This window comes from Lutra lutra, chromosome 2, assembly GCF_902655055.1.
Source record: "Lutra lutra chromosome 2, mLutLut1.2, whole genome shotgun sequence".
NCBI lineage: Eukaryota > Metazoa > Chordata > Mammalia > Carnivora > Mustelidae > Lutra > Lutra lutra.
The window spans coordinates 54,942,740-54,964,005 of record NC_062279.1 but is presented as its reverse complement, the minus strand read 5'-3'; the positions used below and the strand labels follow the sequence as shown (position 1 = coordinate 54,964,005).

At 49.8% G+C, this 21,266-nt stretch overlaps 1 protein-coding gene across 9 annotated transcripts in view; it reads left to right on the top strand.

Annotated features, from left to right (window-relative positions):
• The window catches only part of GATA4 (GATA binding protein 4), an 83,183-nt gene that overhangs the window by 18,225 nt on the left and 43,692 nt on the right, over positions 1–21,266 (top strand). For 4 of the 9 annotated variants that reach the window (XM_047717445.1, XM_047717441.1, XM_047717444.1 and 1 more), the window contains one exon: positions 14,295–15,396. In XM_047717445.1, coding sequence (XP_047573401.1) covers positions 14,781–15,396 — 616 coding nt within the window. In that variant the 5' untranslated portion in view covers positions 14,295–14,780. Of the gene's footprint in view, positions 1–10,189; positions 10,429–10,513; positions 10,533–10,777; positions 10,896–14,294; positions 15,397–21,266 lie in introns of those variants that run through there. The other 5 variants (XM_047717449.1, XM_047717440.1, XM_047717443.1 and 2 more) reach the window with 4 other exon arrangements.

Genomic DNA, 21,266 nt, shown 5'->3' with positions numbered 1-21,266 from the left:
TCCCTGCAGCCCATGGTGAAACATGAATGCTCGCGTGGGACATGTGTGAAACAGGCCCCAGAGCTGTGTTCAGGAGAGACCACTGTAGAACTTCCTGCTGGCCTCCAGGAAGGATGAGCAGTAGGGAGGACCAGCCTTGGAAACTGGATCCTTCTGAAAAAGATGCAAAGCTTTCTATTGTATATAAATCACTCTTCTGAAGTATTTTAGGTGGGAGTTGAACATGTACCAGGGATGCAGAGTCTTGCTAAGGACTAGGGATGGGTGCATGCACAAGGGTGGGGGGGTGGGGAGAGAGAGAGAGTATAGGGCTAAACAATCTTATCCTACCCCAGCAATACTCGATTTTGCCCCTGCTTTTGAAAAATCTGATTTATTGAAATGAACTTTCCTTACAGTAACTTCACCCTTTTTAGTGTACAGTTCTTTGAGTTTTGACAAACATGCAAATGATGTAACTACCTTCACAATCCAAATACAGAATAGCTCTAGCATGCCCCCAAGTTCCCTCCTCCTCCTTTGTAGTCACTCTTCCCCCCACCCCCTGCCCCTGGCAACAACCTCTGATCTGGTTTCCATCCCTATGGTTTTACCTTTGTGGCAATGTCATTTAAATGGATTCATTTAGTCTTTTGAGTCTGATCTCTTTCGCACAGCCCTAGTGTGTTTGAGATTCATGTGTGTTGCTGTGTGCATTGGCATTTCATTATCTTCTGTTCCTGAGTAGTATTCTGCTGTATGGATGTATACACTTTTATCTATTTCCCAGTTGAGGATTGAAGGTCCTGAGACCAGTCTCATATTTCCCAGTTGAGAATCGTTTGTGTGGTTTCTAGTTTGGGTCAGTTTTTGTAGGTTTTGAAGATACGAGCAATCCTCTTTTATAGATTAAAACACAACTTATGTTGAGCTTTTTCTTATCCTGAAGCAAACTGCAAAGAATACATCTCCTGAGCAACCACATTCAAAGAGTTTGGGGTGAAGATATCGGAGTCCCTGACAATAGTCATATATGGAGGTTGGGGGGAAAGAGAGAGAGAGAGAAAGGTATGAATGAATGAATCTGGGGAAGAGTGACTGTGTGCTAGCTGCTGAACCAGAGAGGGGTGGAGAGAAAGGTGGGGGGGGAGATGATAATTTAGGGCTTTTGAAGTGGAGTGAAGACACTTCTCACATAGGGATTGAGAAATTGATCACTTTTTTTTTTTAAAGATTTTATTTATTTATTTGACAGAGAGAGAGGTCACAAGTAGGCAGAGAGGCAGGCAGAGAGAGAGGGGGAAGCAGGCTTCCCGCTGAGCAGAGAGCCCGATGTGGGGCTCGATCCCAGGACCCTGAGATCATGACCTGAGCTGAAGGCAGCGGCTTAATCCACTGAGCCACCCAGGCACCCCGAAATTGATCACTTTTGACTGATGAGGCTCTGTCTTATACTATCTGCTCTCAGCCCTCCAAGCAGAGTGTGGGCTTCTCTTCAGACTTTCTGGAGGGTGAGTGGGAGATTCTTCCCCTCCCCAGGGAAAGGCTCCAGCTCTGGAGGCAAGGTGGCATGAGATGGGGGGAGGGAGGGTAAAAGGTTAGCAGAAACTCCTGGAGTTAGCTCCGCACCTTCTTGAGTGAAAAGCTCTCCTTTATCTAGGTGCTGATTATTCATTACATTTCATTCAGACCTTGGCTTCTTGCTTTGTCTCCCAGTACTTCCTTGCCCTGTGGCAATTTGCTGTTTATTAGCACCTCTGCAGAAGAGGCCCTGGGGTTGTGGAAGAAAGCAAACTTTAAAGGTAGAGCACCCCTGTCTTTCAAACACTCAGATACACAGCTGAAGGTGCAGGAAAGTTGAAACTGGTGGGAAAGAAATGGAATGCCAGGGATATTTCGTTCTTCTTATTCTCTCAGGTCAGAGTTTAGAACATAACCTTGGAGAGAAATATGTCCCTCTAGTTGTTGCAAGCTCCATGCCCCCCTTTCCTCCAGCTGGTGCAAGAAACCAGTTATTCCCAAACAATAAATACCTCCAAGCCGGGATGTGTGTTAGAATGAACAGGCCACTCTCTACGGGCACCTGCTACAACTGTGGGGTGGTGGCGTGTGAAGCGAACTTTTGTCCGTTACAGGAAAACCCAGGCCTGTGTGGAGTGGGTCCTCACAGGCGTTAAGGACCTCAAGGCCTCCAGCCGCCAGCACCCCCTGCGGTCCCTGCCTCCTCCCGGTACCCGCCCCCCTCCCCGCGCTGTTTTCGCACTTGGGCTTCAGCTTCCTTGACACTTTCCTGTCTCTCGCTCTGCCGCGCCAGGTCGCGGCGCCTGCCTGGGCGTCTTCTCCAGCTCCGGGTCACCTCGGGCTCCGTGGCCAGGGGAAGGGTGCCGGGGCTGGCGGAGGAGGGGGCGGCCTGGGCGGAAACGCGCGGGAGCTGGCGATGGGAACATCATGTGTTCTGGTGGCCCCACAAGTCCCCCGATATGTGTATCGGGGTCTGACGACTGGAAGCGCTCCAGCCGCTGGTGTCCTGGTCACCACCACCGCCCGCGCCGGGAGCTGGGCGGGGTGGGGGTGGGGGAGCCCTCAACTCCGGATTGACCTCGTCCCTATCTGGTCCCCCCCACCACCTCCGATCGAGCTCTGGCGCTTTCCTTCCCTTTTCTCTTGCTGGCTTTCTCCTCTCCCTGGGGGTCTTGATCTCTTTCTGTTTCTGTTGCCACATCTCCTGACTCCTATCTTGATTCTTTCTCTGAATTTGTGTTTTTCTCTCCTATCTTCCCCCCTCTCTTTTCTCTGGTCTCCGTCCCTAATTTCTCTCTCTGCATGTCCATTCCCTGCTGTGTTTTTCCCATAAGACTTCACCATTTAACACTACAGATTTGACTTTTTTCTTGTCTGGCTTCCTCTTATAGAATGTAGTCTCCTGGAGACAGAATTTTCTCTATTTTGTTCCATGCCAAATCCAAGCTCCTGGAAAGTTCGGGGGCACAGAGTAGGTGCTCAATAAATAGAGAAGGAACGAAGGAAGGAACACATGAATGATTCCGTCCCTCTCCGGCTTTCTCAGGCCTGTCTCACTCTCTACTTGCTCCCTAGGTTTTTTTCTGTCCTTGTTTCTACCTGCCTTCCTCTGTCTCTCCCTTCTTCCCCTCCTTCCTCTTGTTTCTGTCTCTCTCCATAAACCCTCTCCTTCGTTTTTTTCTCAGTCCTAGTGTTTGGCTGGCTTCCTCCATCTTTTCAGAATTTATGGGTCTGGGCTTTCCGTGCCTGGGGAGACGCCGCACCTGGAGTCCTTTGTCAGTCCTTGGTCTCTGTTCTGGGGAGCCCTGTGTCTCCGTTGCCAGCTGCCGCGGTCTCAGCGCCTAATCCGGGTTGTCTAGGCCAATTTAGCTTCCAAAATCCTGACTGCATGCCCGCGCCCAGAAATCCCTTCTTCTGCACACTCCAGAGCCCGGGGACTCCGGGGTCTCCTTAGAGGCAACCTAGATTTGGGCAGGAGATTTGCAGTCCGCCACGGTGGGGCTGAGCTGTGCAGATAAACGCTCTTGAGTGGCTCAAATCTTGGTGTCTAGCCTGGGCCTCCGTGTCCTGGTGGTGACCCTGGGCACCTACTGTGTGCCAGAAGACATATTCCCCTTGGTGGGGAGTGTTCCATTCTCCAACTCCCCTTACCCCTAAGAGATGCCGTTAGCAGTCCCTTTTGTAATTTTAATCCTTCAACAAACATTTATTGAGTATCTACTAAGTGCCAACCACAGTTGCTGCCCTTTTGGAGCTTACCTTCTGAGGTACGTGTGGGGAGTGAAGTATATAACCAACCACAGATAAACGAATTTATAATTCCAGGGAACATAAGGACTATGGATAAAGCAAATTAACATTTTATGGATGCCCAGAACATTTATGGAGTTCTTGCTCTAGACCCAGCATGGCCAGAGCTGCAACTTCTAAAAGTCCCTGACAGGGAAGGAGGAGAGGACCCACAAGTGAACATACTCCAGCCCGGGTCACCAAGAGATATCCCGGAGGTGACAGTTTTTGTCCGCAAAGAGTAGGTGCCCTCGTGACACTTCCGAGAGTCTGCAGGCCAGGAGTCGGTCTCCCCACAGCTTGGAGAGCAGAAGCAGGAAGCTCCCGTTTGCTGCAGTTTTCTTAAGGTTCTTGGGTGAAGAGGGAGAGAGGGAGCTAGGCTGGGAAGGGGGAAAGGGGAATGTGAGTGTCAGTATGGCTACAGCAAGCTGAAGTTTCCCTGCTCCACACCCGCTGGCCCAAGTGTCCAGACTTGCAGGTGCCGAGGCCAGGTTTCAGTTCTGTCCTCTGCTGCCCTGGGACTGAAGAGCGCGCTCCCCATTTAAAATGCCTCTGGCATCCTTCCCAAATTTAATGAAAATGTGGAGCCTCCTTTTTGCTTTTCTTTCCTTTCTATTGGGCTCTTAGATTATGAGACACGTCCTGCATTATTTTAAATGGATTTTAATTTTTTTAAAAAATAGGGAACAGAATAGCTTTGGGATGTATTGTTTTTTTTTTAATATTTTATTAATTTATTTTGGCAGAGAGAGATCCCAAGTAGGCAGAGAGGCAGGCAGAGGGGGGGCGGGGAGCAGGCTCCCTGCCTAGCAGAGAACCCGATGCAGGGCTCCATCCCAGCACCCTGAGATCATGACCTGAGCCGAAGGCAGAGGCTTAAACCACTGAGCACCCAGGCGCCCCATGTATGGGCTTTAAAAAAAAAAAAAAGATTTTATTTATTTATTTGACAGAGAGAGAGAAGGAAAGAGGGAACACTAGCAGTTCTGTTAGGCATCCTCATTAAAGGAAATTTAGAGATATTTGAAAAACAAAAGGCAGGTTTAAAAAAGTGTTTCAGGGGCACCTGGGTGGCTCAGTTGGTTAAACTCTTAATCTCAACTAGGTCTTGCTGTCAAGGCCCTGAGTTCAAGCCTCTCATTCGACTCCATGCGAGGCATGGAACCTACTTTTTTTTTTTTTTTTAAGATTTTATTTATTTATTTGACAGACAGAGATCACAAGTAGGCAGAGAGGCAGGCAGAGAGAGAAGGGGAAGCAGGCTCCCTGCTGAGCAGAGAGCCCGATGTGGGGGCTCGATTATAGGACCCGGGATCATGACCTGAGCTGAAGGCAGAGGCTTTAACCCACTGAGCCACCTAGGTGCCCCAGAACCTACTTTTTAAAAAATTAGAGAGTCGCCTGTGTGGCTCAGCCATTAAGCTTCTGCCTTTGGCTCAGGTCATGATCTCAGGGTCCTGGGATCCAGCCCCGAATCAGGCTCCCTCCTCAGGGAGCCTGCTTCTCCCTCTCCCACTCTTCCTGCTTGTGTTCCTGCTCTCACCATCTCTTTCTCTGTGAAATAAATAAATAACATCTTTAAAACAAAATAAAATTTAAAAAATAGAAAAGCATTTCATTATAGAAACTCAACATTAAATAAGTATGGAAAAAAGAACTAAGACTCAGGAATCTAAATCTGAGACCTACTGTCCAATGAACTGGCTTTGCCACCTCAGAAAACTATCTTAACCTCTCTGGGTCTCTGAGTTCTTGTTCCTATGAGATGGTAACACCGTCTCTTCCTTCTTCTAGCTCCCCAATGTTGTTGTTTCCTCCAAAAAAAAAAAAAAAAAAAAAAGAGGAGTTTGAGAGTGTTTGGTAATTTGGAAATGACTATAAAATATTAAGGGGTGTGCCAAAACCTCGGATCCTTAGGGCCAGAAGCACTGAGGAGCTTTAAAGGAGGTCTGTGAGCAAGACTTTGACTTCACTTTGCAACACCGAATAGTATTTTTAAATTATTTTATTTTATTTTTAGAGAGGGGGAGGGGCAGAGGGACGGGGAGCGACAGAATATTTAGTAGGCTCCACGCCCAGCCCGAAGCGGAAGAGGGACTCAATCTCAAGACCCTGTGATCAAGACCTGAGTTGAAATCACGAGTCCCAGGCTTAACCAACTGAGCCACCCAGGCGCCCTATGGAATAGTATTTTTATTTTTTTTTAAAGATTTTATTTATTTATTTGACAGAGAGAGATCACAAGTAGACAGAGAGGCAGGCAGAGAGAGAGAGAGAGAGGGAAGCAGGCTCCCTGCCGAGCAGAGAGCCCGATGCGGGACTCGATCCCAGGACCCCGAGATCATGACCTGAGCTGAAGGCAGCGGCTTAACCCACTGAGCCACCCAGGCGCCCCTGGAATAGTATTTTTAAAAACAAGACAGAATAAAAAAGCGTTACTGCCTTCTCTCCTCACATCTGCCAGCGGGAGGCTGATAATCACTTCCTGGGGTGCTGAGCTCATTTGGGTGGTAGGGGGAGGGTGTCTCTATGTCCTCGATACCCCCAACCCCACGCCACAAAGAATTCTGGGTGTTGAAACGCCCGGCACAAGGGAGGGGGGAAAGGTCTACGTAGTCTAGCAGCTTAATTCATTCTCCAACTTTGCGGGAGTTGGAGACTAGCCCGGGGACTAGCGGGGGACTAGCCCGCTCAGCAATTTGGTTCTCCCAGCTCCGTCCAAGGCGTGGGTGGCACAGGGGGCAGGGTGGGTCATGCGAGTGAGGATTAGGAGTGGCAGAGAAGGAAAGCCCGGGCCCGGTGGGGGAATTCGAGGGCCGGGTGGGGACCAGACCCAGCCTACGTTCAGCGCGGGTCACTCTGCGTGTCTGTCATGAGCCCTTGCGCCCAAGTCCACAGAGAAGCGTCTACATCTCGGGGAATTCGTTAAGAAAGACTTCCTAGTCCCTAGGAGGGACTTCCTAGTCCCCTCTCTGGTTCTTTCTCTCTCTGGGGATCTCTTGTTCCGATTATAAGACTTAGCGAGCTCCGTGTTTTTCCAGGCGTTGTTGGCTTTTGTAAGGCGGCCACGGAGGCCGATTTCCGCATGGTGCTGAATGGCTTTACCAACCCAAATCTGAGATTCTGACACCTAAGGTTGCGCTGCGTTTACAATAAGCTGGCTCGGGTCCCGCCAGGAAATCCGGTTACCCCGCGAGGGGAGACCCTGGCTGGTGTCTCCGTGGCTTCCATCGTCCACAGTTTATTAACTCTTTTGTTCAGGGAACTAGAGTTCTGATTACTCTGTACACCAAGTTCAGTCTACAGTTGCGATTTTACTAGGGTATGGATCAGCTCAAGTCCCCAAGGCCTTAAGGGAGCAAGAAAATGCAATTTATTCTTGTATCCTGGGGAGGTTTTTTTAAAAAAAAAGTGTGCAATGAATCTAAGTAATTCTTATTTGTCTAAAATTTCATGCCGTGACTCTTCATTAGACCAGGCCCTTAGTAAAAAGAGATCAAAGATTTTTACAGTATTAAATTTTCCCTGTTGATTATGGGAAAGAAAAGAGGCAAGAGGACGTGAGTGGGGTTGGGCCACCATCCCAGGCCAGCCCAGGGACATGTCCTTAAAAATAGCCAAGAATCCGAACCTCAAAGCACCCCCCCGCCCCCCACCCCCCACCCCCGCTTCCCAGCAGCCTCCTGAGCGAGAGAGAAGCCTGGGAACTTAGCGGCAGCCGATAAACCTCCTCCAGCCGGCGGGCCAGGGAGGCCTTGAAATGCTCCGTGCTCCTGGCAACAGCGCGGCAGACGCGGGGGCTATGTCTTGCCCTAGCGAGGGAGGGGGCCCACCGAAAGACGGAGCGAGGGAGCGAGGGAAAATCAAACACCCGAAAAGAACAGACCGCTCGCCAATCACCTTCTGGACAGTCTTTGAGCTAAACGCTTTGGGAAGAAAGTTGGGGCGCTGGGCCAGAGAAAAGAGCCACAAGAAAGAGACACAAATTACTCTATCCCAGGCGCATTCCTAGAAGAAGCGAAACTCTCAAGGCTCCCATGCCTCAGCCCACCTGAACTGCTCCAGAGTGGGGCGTGGATAAAAGGGCTCTGTCGGGTCCCTTGCCAGAAGAGGACTCCCGGTGAATCCGGGGTTCCTAGCAAGCGAGCGCATAGAAAAACCAGGCTCTTCCATCTGGGGTCTCACAACAGCCACTTAGAGCAGGCAGGGCCTGTTCTGCGCCCCCCCTTCCCAACCCCCCTCGAGGGAGGAGGAGACTGAAGTTCCGGGAGGCCTTGTGTGGGGGCAGTAGAGGGGGGAGGCTCGTCCCAGGGCACCCAGCTAAAGCGAACCTCAGCACACACGCTCTCGCGCCGCGGGCCATCGGGCACTGCTAGTAGAAGCCCGCCTGGGAGTGGTCTGTGTCCTTGGCTTTGGTGAGGACGCTTGGATGGCCGCTCCATCAGATGCTAAGCCCCAAGCCCTTGGCGTGTTGCTAAGAAAATCTTCAGGGCACAGGCTCAGCTCTGAGGGTCTCGAGTGGAAGGCGGATCTGAGACCTAGGGCTTCGCTGGAGCCACAGATCCCCACCGAAAACAGAGGCTAGAACATCTTGCCGCTTGTCCAAGCCCACACGTTTAATTCTCCAGAAAGCCCTCATAGGCCAGTGGGGATGTCCTTTTAGACCAAGCAGGGGTCGCGTACCCTTAGCTGCCATTCCTCTGAAAGTGCGCCAGCTGAGTGTCCTCCACAAACCTCTCCAGCCTCCCGGGTTCCCAGGAACCCCTCCCTCTTAAGTTCCCAGACTTCTGAGATCTGCCAGCGCCAAAATCTGCAGAGGCGCTGGCGAGGAGTTGAAGGAAGCTGGAGCAGGGTTCCTAAACAGACCGTCCCAAGTTTCCGGGGCGCGAAGGGGCCTAGGCGAGCAGGTGCCTGGGGGCCGGGTGGGGGCGGCGAGGGTGCGTCCAGCCCCGAAGCAGGCCTTCGGCAGCTCCGCGGGGCGCGCCTCAGTTTTCTCTCCTGCCCTCGGACCCCTCTGATCCTCCGCACATTTCGCTCAGGAAAAAGAACTCCCCGCGCAGCCGCGATCAGTCCTTCCTCCGGGATTTTCCTGAGAATCCCCACGAGTTGGCCACGATCCCTTTGGGGTTTTCCTTCCAATCAGCCCCGCGTACTAGTCTTGTCCTCTGCGCCCGGGTTGCCCTCGAGCAGGCCAGGAATCCACTGCTGATTACCAACAGCGGAAGCTGGCGTAACCCCTTACCCTTCCTTCGCAGCGGCACGGGTTTCGTGTAGGGTGGTATCCCGGCCCCCTCCCGACCCCTCTAATCCGGTATGAAAAACCTGCTCTTGAGAGAAAATTCGGCTTTAGGGGAGGGAAAAAAAAGTTTAACCGAAAGCGTGAGAGCCATCGGCCGGCTGTTATCTGGGGCTGAAGGCTGCGGTAATCGATGGGTTATTTTTACGCGGTAATAGGGCCCTGTGATTGCTCTATTAACCTTTAGACCTGTCTGAGGGACTCTCCGGCTCGCAGCCCCGCTGCGCGGGGGCCTCTAGGCACGGACGCTGACTCCAGACTCAGGCCTACCACCCTTCCCGCCCCCAACTCTGGGTGTGTTGGGGCGCGGGGGGGTGCTGAGCTGCCTGGAAGACTCCTGGTTTCCTGGGGGACTGCCAAGCTCCCCAAGCCCCTGCCACGTCTTTTGGATTGGTGCAGCCGCGGCAGGCTGCAGGGAAAACGGAAAGGTCTGAAACTGAGAGGCCATAGGAGATGGGAAGCGTCGACAGGAAAGGGTGCACGTTTTGCATAGATACATAAAATTGAGGGCTGCAGAGGCCGCCTCGAGGACTCCCCAGGCTGCTGAGAAGGCGAAAGGGAAGCTTCCGTCACTGCGTTCTAACTCCAGTGGGTCAGTCCCAGGTTTTGTGTCTTTTCCCCTAGCAGTCCGAGGCTAGCAGGATCCCCGCTGTCCACTACCTCCCGGAGACTCGTAGCCAGCCGGGCTCTCCTGGTGACCCGGTGCTCCACAGCCGATTAGGGGTCTCTCTCAAGAGGTCACCTTTCCTTCTATCAGCCCCGCCCCTTGTCCCGCGAGCCCAGGGCTGCGGCAAGACTCGGACCACCCGGAGGCGCGGGTGGGGGATGGGGTGGAGGGAGGAGGTAGGAGAAGGGAGCTCCTGAATAAAGCTGACCCTGGGCAAAATTGCAAACCGAATCGACCTCAGGCACGGCGGTGGGTGAAGCCCCGCGCCCAGGCAGTGGCACTTTAGCATTTTCCGAGATCCGTGCGCCTGGACTTTGCCTGCTGGGGGAGTTTTTTGTACAGCCCCGCAGCCGGGCGCCGAGCGGAGGTGCAGCCTTGCGGCGCACCCCCGCCCCCCGCCCTTGCACGTGACTCCTACAGGCCAGTCAGCGCCCGGGAACGCGAGCGCTGGGGCCAGGGGACCCGCGCTGGGAGCTGGGGGAAGCGGAGGCGGCCGGCACAGTGGCTGCGAGAAGCACCGCTGCAGCCGTAGCTCCCGGGGCGCCCAGGGGAGCGCGCGCCCGCCCTCCAGGAAGCTCAAGTCCCGGCAGGTACGGCTTTTTCTTCCGTCGCCATGCTCTCTCCCGCAGTCCGCGAATCCAGGGCTCCTTTGCGCTGTTTGCCTGGGAGTAGAGAGGTAACTGGTGGATGGAAAGGAGACGTTGGTCACCCCCTCCGCCCCCCAGTTGGTCAAAGACTGCTCAACTTCGGGCATTGGCTTAATAGCGTCTTTATATCAAAGTAAGATTTGGAGGGAAAGCGAAGAGGGATGTTCGAAGTGCTTTTGGGTGTGTGTGTGTGTGTGTGTGTGTGTGTGTGAACTTGAACGTTTTTAATCCCCGCCCCCGCGTGTATATTCTCCAGCCCTTGTTTCTGCACTTCTCAGGCAGGTCCTGGATGGGGATGATGGCCGTGCAAAATCACACTGACCAACTGACCCGGGACAGGCCGCACGGAGGGGCTCAGACGGAGCTGCGTGGCCCGTCGGGACTCCCAGGATTCAAGAGTGGTGGTGGGAGGCAGCGCGACTGGGCCTCGGGCCCCAGGGAGGCGCTTCCAAGTCGGGAACGGTTACTGAGCTCCTGGACCTTTTATGCCCTTCTGGTCAGCCTCCTAGCCCTCCTCACTGGGGTCCAAGGAGTCATACACCACCCACGAAGCTAACAACCCCACCCACTCACACTACTTCTGGGCGAAAGTAGCCGAGGGCCGGAACCCGGGAGGAAAGCAGTGACGTCCCTCCTCCAGCCACGGCTAGTTGCCGCGTCGCTTGGCTTTGAGCTGGGGGTCAGGAGGTCCTTCACGGAGAGCAGGATGCCTGGGTAAATTGCCACCAGGCTGAAGGAAAGAGGAGGCTTTTCGGTTTGGAAACGGTGGAGAGGGACCCAGGGCTGGTAGGATTTGGGGCAGCGCGGTGGCCCTGCGGGGAAGGTTGGGGAAGCGCCGCAGGAGAGTATTTCCTGGGTTCCTCAGAAAAGGAATAGACAGCCAGGAACAGGTTTCAGGCTTTTAAAGAAAGGTTCCATTGGGATAACCCCCCACCCCAACTTCTGAGTCTTCACCTTCCCCAGCAGCGGCCAACTTTATTATTGCTGGCGAGTGTGGTGCGTTCGTGTGTGACAGTTTCTGCGCAGCAGGCCGAGAACCGAGACGCGAGCTGAGCTGAAAGAGCTGGAGTGACTTGTATATAGACGGGGACATTAGGGCAATCTTTCAATCCTCCCGCAATCAGAAATAAATCGGAAAAGGGCTGTGAGCTAAATCGCTAAGAAAGCATTTCCTGTTTGGTCTGTGAATTTGAGGTGAACCGGAATGCGTGGCCAGGAAGGGAAGAAAAACTGGGAGCAGGCCTGAGCCCCCATGGCGAGGCCCGACCTGCCATTCTCAGTAGCTCGCGCTGCTACCTCCGCGGGTGCCTGAACCGAGGCTTAATAATAGAAACAGGCAGAATGATTTCTTGTCTTTCCAGAAAGGTATTGAGGGGTATTTTCTCCACCTTCTGTTGTTCAGTAATCCAACGCCCAGGTAATGTACCAGCCATTTAAAAAGACAGAGCATGTAATAAAGACAAATGCTAGATTTATGGCATTTTTAGCATTTACATTTTAAAGCTTGTAAATTAGTGTCTGTATGTATATTGGAAGTTGTCTTACAAAATTATAAATCTTCCTTTCCTGCAGTTATGTGAGAAAAAAGTATGGTGTTATGTTTTAGAACTGCAGAAGTTGAATATTAGAGAAAATACAATGAAATAGAAAAACTATTTGATGTAAAAATTAAATACTGAATATTTTATCAAAATAAACCTATGTATTTACTTATTGAAGCCCAGAGATTCCTATGATGTACTATTTTTTATCTTCATTTTCAAAGAGTGAAATTAGTGATCTCAGATCAAATATTTTTTTAACATTTTATTTTTAAGTAATCACTACACCCAACTGTGGGGCTTGAACTCACAACCAGGAGTTCAAGAGTCACATCCACGGACTAAGACGGGTACTCCTCAGATCAGATTTTTTTGTATCCACTGTCTAGCCAGACTTCTTACTGGAAAGAAATGTCAAAACAATAATTTGTTGTGTAGTTTTGAAAGCAAATAACAAACCATCTCAGAGTTAACATGTGACTATAGGATACAGTGGTGTTAACTCCATTATCATTAGTGATGTTGCAAAAATGGTTAAAAACATTATATAATGTGTATTAGAAATTCCATTTTCAGAATTTTTACAATAATTAAGATGCCCATTTATTATAGTATGATTATATCTGAGGCACTGTCTTATGGCACACTAGAAATCTGTAATAATAATGGCCAACAATTGTATAGAACTTTGTGCCTGTTATAACTTTTATAAAAACCCTGTTATAAGTGCTTTATATATATTAACTTATAATCCTCACAATCCTCAAGTGACTCTACAAGATAGATGCCTTTAACATTTGCATTTTTTCAGATGAGGAAACTGAGGCACAGAGGTTAACTAATGTGTCTAAAGTCATCCATTCAGTAAGTGATGGAGCCTGGATTTAGTGTAATAAAGGTCAATTAATATCTTTAATTCTACTATTCCAATGAAAAAGAAACTACTGCTAAAAGTGACTACCTCATCTTAAGGAGAAAAGTGGGAGTGTTTCGGTCAGGCTCAAACCCTGGAGGCCCACAGATTCTGTCCCTCACTCCCCTTAATTGTATTTTGATCTTTGACAAGTTTCAAAACTTTCTAATGATGCTTCAGTTCTATCTTTCGTAAATGGAGGCGACACACTTTTCCTTAGTGGAGCTGTGACAATAAGGACCTGGAACAAAGCAGGTGCTTCAAAACGTAAAGCCCTTATTTTATCAGAAAAAAAAAAATGGCTTGGGAAAATAAAAACACAGGATACAAGGATATAACCAAGTCCCATGAATGCTTCTTCCCCCTCAAGCAGTGTCATTGGTGTTCTGATTCCCTACATGGGTGAACCAGGGATTCTGTATGGAAAAACCCATTCAGTAAATCCAAATGGCCCAGGGAGTAGTTCTGTAAAGTGAACTTGGACATTCCTTTCACATTTCTGGTTTTGAAACCCAATCTGCAACATTGCTAAAATATAATTATTTGCAGGAAAAATATTTTGTCTGATTTGACTTCCACATGGTAAAGTGTGTGGATGGATAAGAATTTTCACAATCCTTTTCACAGAAATTCAGCAGACACTGTGCTCATATATAAACATTTAGACTCTACCTCTACTTAAAAAAAAAAGATTACAAAGAAAATTTTCCTCGGTTGCTGGTTTTTATAGCGTTTGTCTTTGTCTTTCACGGGCAATCTAAAGTTTTTTCACAGCCTGGGACACTTGGGGTTAGGTGGGACAGAGACTAGCGATATTTCTTGGGTCCCAGGCACTGCCCTGGAAACCCGAAACCCTTGAACTTAGAAAATACTGTGACGGGGCGCCTGGGTGGCTCAGTGGGTTAAAGCCTCTGCCTTCGGCTCGGGTTGTGGTCCCGGGGTCCTGGGATCGAGCCCCACATCGGGCTCTCTGCTCAGCGGAGAGCCTGCTTCCTCCTCTCTCTCTCTCTCTCTGCCTGCCTGCCTGCCTGCTTGTGATCTCTGTCAAATAAATAAATAAAATCTTAAAAAAAAAAAAGAAAAGAAAATACTGTGACAAGAATATGCTTGAAAAATAAGGCAAAATTAAAGTCGTTCCTGACAAGCAATAAAAAAAAAAAAAAAAAAAATGACCTGGGTCACTACCCATAATTACATGTCCAATAACCGTGAAGCCCCATGTCCCTAAAACTGCTCTCCCTAGGCTTCCGCGAAGCAGCCAGACAGACCCCCGGGCCTCCGCACGACAAAGACCGCAGGGTACAAAGACCGCAGCTTCCTTGGGAGCCGCAGGCTTCTTTGAAAGAGAGTGACGTTTTCCTGGGTTAGCAGTTCGAGAGAAGCAACCTCGAGCATAGCGAGGCTCCTGATGAACTTCCTCTTTTTGTTGTTCCCCTTTTAGGACCTGTAGAAGGACGCAGCCGGTCCCTCTGCATTGGAACCAGCCCATTGCACCCAACGCCGGAGTCTGCGGGTGTCCTGAGGACTGTGCGCGGCGACGGCCGCAAGCGTGACCCGAAGGCCCGTGCCCCACGCAGGCGCCCAGGCATCACCCCGCGTCTTCTGCCATTCGGGACCTCTAGGCCCAGGGGTAGATTCAGCCCCTCCTCCAGCACCTCCAGAAAGAACCAAAATTTCAATTTGGGATTTTCCTATAAACAAGAGCCTAGAGTCGTTTTTGCTCGATGCTGGATTTAATACGTGTATATTTTTGAGAGATTTGTTTTTCTTTACTTTTGATTTTTGATCTGCGTTTATGTGACAGACTCTCACCTGTACATTATTATTATTATTATTATTATTTCTATCATTATTATTATCGTCTCTCCCTGTATCGCGCCTTGACTCGCGAGTGACGGGACTCCGAAGCGGAGAGCTAGCGGGGGCGATGTACCAGAGCTTGGCCATGGCGGCCAACCACGGCCCCCCTCCCGGGGCCTACGAGGCGGGCGGCCCCGGCGCCTTCATGCACAGCGCGGGCGCTGCGTCCTCGCCAGTCTACGTGCCCACGCCGCGGGTGCCCTCATCTGTGCTGGGCCTGTCTTATCTCCAGGGCGGAGGCGGGGGCGCCGCGTCCGGAGCCACCTCTGGCGGCAGCTCCGGTGGGGCCCCGTCGGGTGCCGGGCCCGGAACCCAGCAGGGCAGCCCGGGCTGGAGCCAGGCGGGAGCCGAGGGAGCCGCCTACACCCCCCCGCCGGTGTCGCCGCGCTTCTCCTTCCCGGGAACCACTGGGTCCCTGGCGGCCGCCGCCGCCGCCGCCGCGGCCCGGGAAGCCGCGGCCTACAGCAGTGGTAGCGGAGCAGCGGGTGCGGGCCTGACGGGCCGCGAGCAGTACGGGCGTGCGGGCTTCGCAGGCTCCTACTCAAGCCCCTACCCCGCCTACATGGCCGACGTGGGCGCGTCCTGGGCCGCGGCCGCCGCCGCCTCCGCCGGTCCCTTCGACAGCCCGGTCCTGCACAGCTTGCCCGGCAGGGCCAACCCCGCTGCCCGACACCCCAATCTCGGTGAGTACTGAGCGCAAGCACCCGGGCTGGGTACTGGAGCAGGCTGTCGTGAGCACTGCTGGGGACATTTAATTTTTCACCAGTGTGCGTGTAGGGTGGCGGGCGGTAGGGAAGGGACAGAACGCGTGAGTTTCAAGGAAGACAGAAGCTGGAGGCTCCGAACGCTGGCGGCGGTGAAAGTCACAGCCCCTGAGAGCCCAGATTCTGTTAAGCGGGAGCGAGCCTACTCTCTGGTGCTTTTCTAAAGAGAGAGGACTGCAGGGTGGCAGGGTCTGAGTGTGTCCCCATTAAGCCCCAGACGTCGGGTTTGTGTGACCCCGCCATGCCCATCTATAGGTGACTGCGGGAGGGTGACAGGCTAACTGGAGAGCTGGGAGGGGCAGCTCCGGGAGCCCTTGGTGGACAGCGTTAGTGATCGCGGGGTTTCTGCTCCCATTTCCTCTCGGCCCTCCCTTGGTGTCCTCAGCAGGGAACTGATTACATTGGCGAGGGCCCAAGATCTTTTGGGCCATTTGGCGGCCCAGTTGGAGGATCCTTCCGAGTGGCAGATGATTCTCCTGTCGGGATTTCACACCTGGTACAAAGGAGGGACTGGAGCACTGGAGATGGGTTGAACTGGGGCTGGCACCTTGTGGGTGCCCCGGGGCCAGAGCGCACTGCGCCCTGCGCGGGTCTGCGGTGGCACGTGTGGGGGGTGTATAGAAAGCGCATACCTGGTCAGCGTCCAGGGGAGCCACGGGAAGCCCAGAAGGGCTTCTCTATAATGCCTGACTTAAATGGAGATTTTGCAGCAGTTTCCCTAAGTTGAGCGTCCTCTTGTCCTGAGGGCTGAGGTTAGAAATAACAATCCTAATGGGCACCATTGAATATTTCCTGTGAAATGGCAAAACTGGGAGCTTACTGCAAACCTGCGCATTCCGGCCCCGATTTACAGACTGAACAAAATGAAGTCTGAGAAAGGGTCTGCTTGCTTTGGAAAGGCAAAGTAAAGGAAGTGGGAACCACTAGTTCAAAATGCAGACGACCTATGGCCTGTGGAATTTCAGGAAGGGCCAGGATTGGGTTTGGTTGGAGATGGTTTTTGCGGGGGAGGGGAAGCCCAGACCTGAGAAACAAAGTTAACATTTATTGACTACCTACTAAGTGCTAAATCCTTTCACATTTGTTCTCACTTTGAAGAGTAAAGCTTGTCCCTCCCAGGTTTCCAGTCTTAGGCTGGCTCTGAGAAGGGCCCTGGCTTTGAAGAGCTTTTAAATTATCCTCTGACCCTGGGTGGCCAGGGAAGGTCCCCAGGGGGGTCCAGCCAAATACACATCCCAGGTAAACTGATTAACCATGGAAGTGGCGCCGGGGCTGGGTCTGTGGCTCCTAGTTTCCCCCTCCCCTTCTCAGGGGAGCCAGACGGCACCCCCCAGGGGAGGAGGGGCAACTGGCTCCGGAGCCTCTCCTCTGGCCTGAGCCAGATAGCCTGCTTGAAGCATCTACATACAATGGCAGCTGGGAGTGGGTAGTCGGGTGTGTGTGGCTGGGGGCGGAGGGGGGGGTGGTGTGAGCTTTGGCTCTATTTTCTCAGAACTCTCCGTTGCCTCTAGAACTCTCTCTCTGGACATTATGTTTTAAAATAGGGAGAAATGGCCCCAGAGTTCCACTTCTTTTAACTTGTGGTGGGAGTGGAAAGGTTGCTTCCTAACCCCTGTAACCTGGAATGAGAATTGGGTGTTTGGTTAGGGGAAAAAAAGTTCAAAGTCCAAAAATGGAGCATATGCTTTTCTGGTCATCAGAATTACAACCACAACAATGTTTAAAAAAAAAAAAAAAGTGCTGGGTGAGTGCACACAGTATTTAAATTCTAACATGTATCCCATACTATTTAGGAGGATGCTGGAGTAAGTAATGTTTCCCAAATTTCAGGGTCAGCAGATGACAAGCTAACCTCCAAGGGGCACCTCCTTGCTGAGAAGTGTGGCCTGTCTTCCCAGTACTCTGCTCTGTTCCACTAGTTCAGGAAGTCCCACCTGGCGTAGCAGCTGGATTATCTCCTCTATACAGAGCCAAGTGTGTTAAATGGTCTTCATGAAAGCTTCCATGTTATCTTTGTGAGAGAACGTGAGACATGTGGAACCTGTTGGCATTCCCATCCTCAGCATGTTCTGTAGGTGGCACTTACCTAAAAGCAAGTTAATTACAAAAACAGTGTATGTAAATAAATATATATTTTTTAATCTTTTCATCCTATCCCTTGACCCCTCCTGTAAATGCCTGCTAACTTTATCAAGGACCAGCTCCGACATATTAGCTGATGCTGAGGGATAGAAGAAACATGATGACAAGTGATTACTGATTCCATGATATTTATTGAGAGCCTGTTGTTTGGAGTTGCCACTGGGCCCCCAGATGGCAAGACAGCATGGTAGTATGACAGGCAAATGTTCATTCAATCCCAGTAACCCTGTGATCTTGGGCAAATTACTAACCTCTCAGTCTCCCCTCTTTTTCTCTGAAATGAGATAATCCTAACTACTTTCAGTATTGTCTTATGTTAGAAAAATAAGGCAGTGTTTGCGAAGTAGTTGGTTTTGGCCCATAAAAGATGGCTATTTTGTTAAGCAGCTACTCATGATCATGTAGAGTGACCTATTTTTTTCTGATTTTCTCAGGACTGAGGGGTTTCCCAGGACTTGGGATTTTTAGTGCTAAACTTAGGGCAGTCCCCAATACACAGGGATGGTTGGTGACCCTAAACAGACATGAAAATGGGTAAATGACCCAGTAGCATGCTGCAGTAATGAGCTAAGAGGAAAAGAGAGAAAACAGAAGTGGTTCTTTCTTCTGTCTAGGAATCTGGAAGTCTTCACCTAAGTGGTGTCATGTGCATTTGGTCTGGAAGGGTAAGTAGCAGGAGTTGGCCAGGAAAAGCATAGCACCTACAATTAAAAAAAAGAAAGAAAGAAAGAAAAGGACAGGAAAAGTTAAACTCTCATTTGCCATCACATTTTGTGGTACTGTGAAATGGTACAACACAGCTTGGCTTTCGTGTAAATAATATATTTACAGCCATAGGTAAAACCACACAGACTAACAAGACTAACACACTCTTCATCACAGAAACTAGTTTCAATTTTAGTGAGAAGAAAGAAGAGAACAGCTTTATTTTTTATGAAGTATTAACTGCCTTGTTTTTAACAATAGTTAATATCTTGCCAGAGTTCTTATGTTGGTTATTGGAAAAGACAAAAATCAAAGTACGAGAAGCTAACAAGGGCCTCTGTAAGGCTGTGCACTTAGGTTGGAAGGAGTTATTCCACCTTGACTGCAGTGTATATGAACTTAAGTTCATTCCAAGTTCAATATGAGCCTGACCCTGAAACAACCATTGACATCATTAATTAAGCTGCATTAATGGAATTATGTGACCTTACTGAGGGCAGGTAGAGTCTTAGTCATATTTAAGTGCCAGGCACATGCTGGGCACTTGGCAAATATTTGAGTAGAGATCTAGGAGGTAATTGCCACAGTACTCTGCCCAGGTCAAAACACACAGAGTAGCTGCTTCAGAGGCCCACTGGGGAGCCTGGGGACAGAGGGAGCAGGCTGGGAGAGGGTTCTGGAACCCTTGAGAAACCACCGAAGTTGTTTTAGGTCAGTTAAGAGGGAGAGAGAGAATGTGTAAAAATAACTGATGGGGCGCCTGGGTGGCTCAGTAGGTTAAGCATCCAACTCTTGGTTTTGGCTCAGATCATGGTATCGGGGTCAAATTGATTGAGCCCCATGTCCAGCTCTGAGCTCAGTGGGGCGTCTGATGGAAACTCCCTCTTCCTCTCCTTCTGCCCTTCTCTCTCAAATCGATCAATCAATCAATCAATCAATCTTTAAAAAAAAAAATCTGAAAGGCAAAAGCCTACGTCCTTTCAACGTTGTGTTGCTCCAGGTGAGCGAACATTTGGTTTGGCAAGAACGCTTTCTCATACATGATTGTAGTTGTTGAGTTGGAATATGGAATATGGCTTCTCTTAATAATAACCCCCTGGGCACTGAGAGTGCTTAAGGGGATGTGGGTTACCCTCTGCCGGAGGAGCTGGGTAAGGAATTCTTGCATTTCAAGGGCTAGAGCCCATGTTTTTATGTGTAGGAGATAGCTAGAGGGGGGTAGGAGAGCTGTGTCTCCTTGTGAAGGAACCAATCAGAGTGGTTACAAAGGTATATCAGTTTGTCAAAACTCATGGAAATGTACTTTTAAAACAGGAGTCTTTGATTGTATGTACGTTATAGCACAATAAAGTTGATTTTTGTTTTAATTAGTGCCTGCAAATACTTAAAGCAGAAAAGGAGGCCGTGGAAATGATGTATACATATGCCACGAAGGAAATAGTATTGTAACAGATGTGACTGGAAAAGCAAAGAAAATATGCTTTATGATGCAATAACAATTCTTTTTGGGTAACAGAGAAACAAGCAATTATAATGCTGTCAAAGGATCTCAAATTTTTAAAATAATTTTAAGGGTTGATTAAAAAAATAACGCAGTCAAATACATGTATATTATCCAGTGTCAGCGGGGTGATCTCTTTAAAAGCTTTGCTTCATTCGTGGGGTCATGAGAGTTTGTTTATGGTACAGGTCAGTGGAAAACTCTCTCAAGTGTTTTCTGGATCTTTGGGGAACTGCTTATCAATGAAGCCGTTTTCTTTCAGAGCCGGTTCATTTATATAGGGAACTTAGGGAGATCAGCTCTGAAGTAGCTTGTTTGACTAGAGAATGATTTGTCAGTCTCCGAGAAAACCAAAGTTGTTTGACTTTCCGGTTACCACCCTGACCAGGTCAGTCAGAGCTGGGGCTGGTCTGTGGTGCTAGACTGAGAACCAATGAAGTGGGGCAGGCGTGTGCGGGGTGGCCAGGGGTGTGTAGCTGCTTCCAGTGAAATCTGTCACCAGCCCAATTGTGTCCCATCAAAAGGTCAGGCCACATTTGCTGGGCACTTTCTAAGCACTCAGGTAGAATGATGCACAGGAGACAGTTTTAGATAACACTTTCTTCTGTATCCCTTTCCATTTTTTTTTTTTTTTCTAACTTAAATGAGCTAAGAAAACAAACATACTCTGAGATGTGGGGAAACAGGAACTTTGATACCTGTTGGGGGGAGTGTAAATTGTTACAAACTTTACAGATGCCCTCAGTGATATCCAACAAATTATAAAGTGGCTACCCTTGATCCAGAAATTTAACTTCTAGAAATTAATTCTGGCCCAGTTGTGGCCCTGTTTGTAATAACAAAAATTGGGAATAATCTAAATGTTTATTATCAGGGGACTGTTTGTATACACATCGGACATATAATAGGATATCACGTAGGCTTAAAAAATTGGGAAATTCAGGGGCTCCTGGGTGTCTCAGTCATTAAGCATCTGCCTTCAGCTTAGGTCTTGATCACAGGGTCCTGGGATCGAGTCCCTCATCAGGCTCCTTATTAAGTAGGGAGTCTGCTTCTCCCTCTCCCACTCCCCCTGCTTGTGTTCTTTCTCTGTCAAATAAAGAAATAAAATTCTTAGGAAATTCATTGTATGATGGTATAGAGTCCTCTCCAAAGATACTTATAAGTACAGGATATGTATATTGCAAGTTACTTATGCCGAAAGAAAGAAAGAAAGAAAGAAAGCAAGCAAGCAAGAAAGCAAGCAAGCAAGCAAGCAGGGTGCCTGGGTGGCTCATTTGGTTAGGGTGTGACTCTTGATCTCAGGGTCCTGAGTTCAAGTTCTGTGGTGGGTTGTATGCTGGAGCCTACTTAAAAAAAAAGAAGAAGAGGAGAGAGAAGAGTATATGTATTTGAAAATATTTAATTTATCTCTGGAAATACAAGGAATTTGTATTGTCAG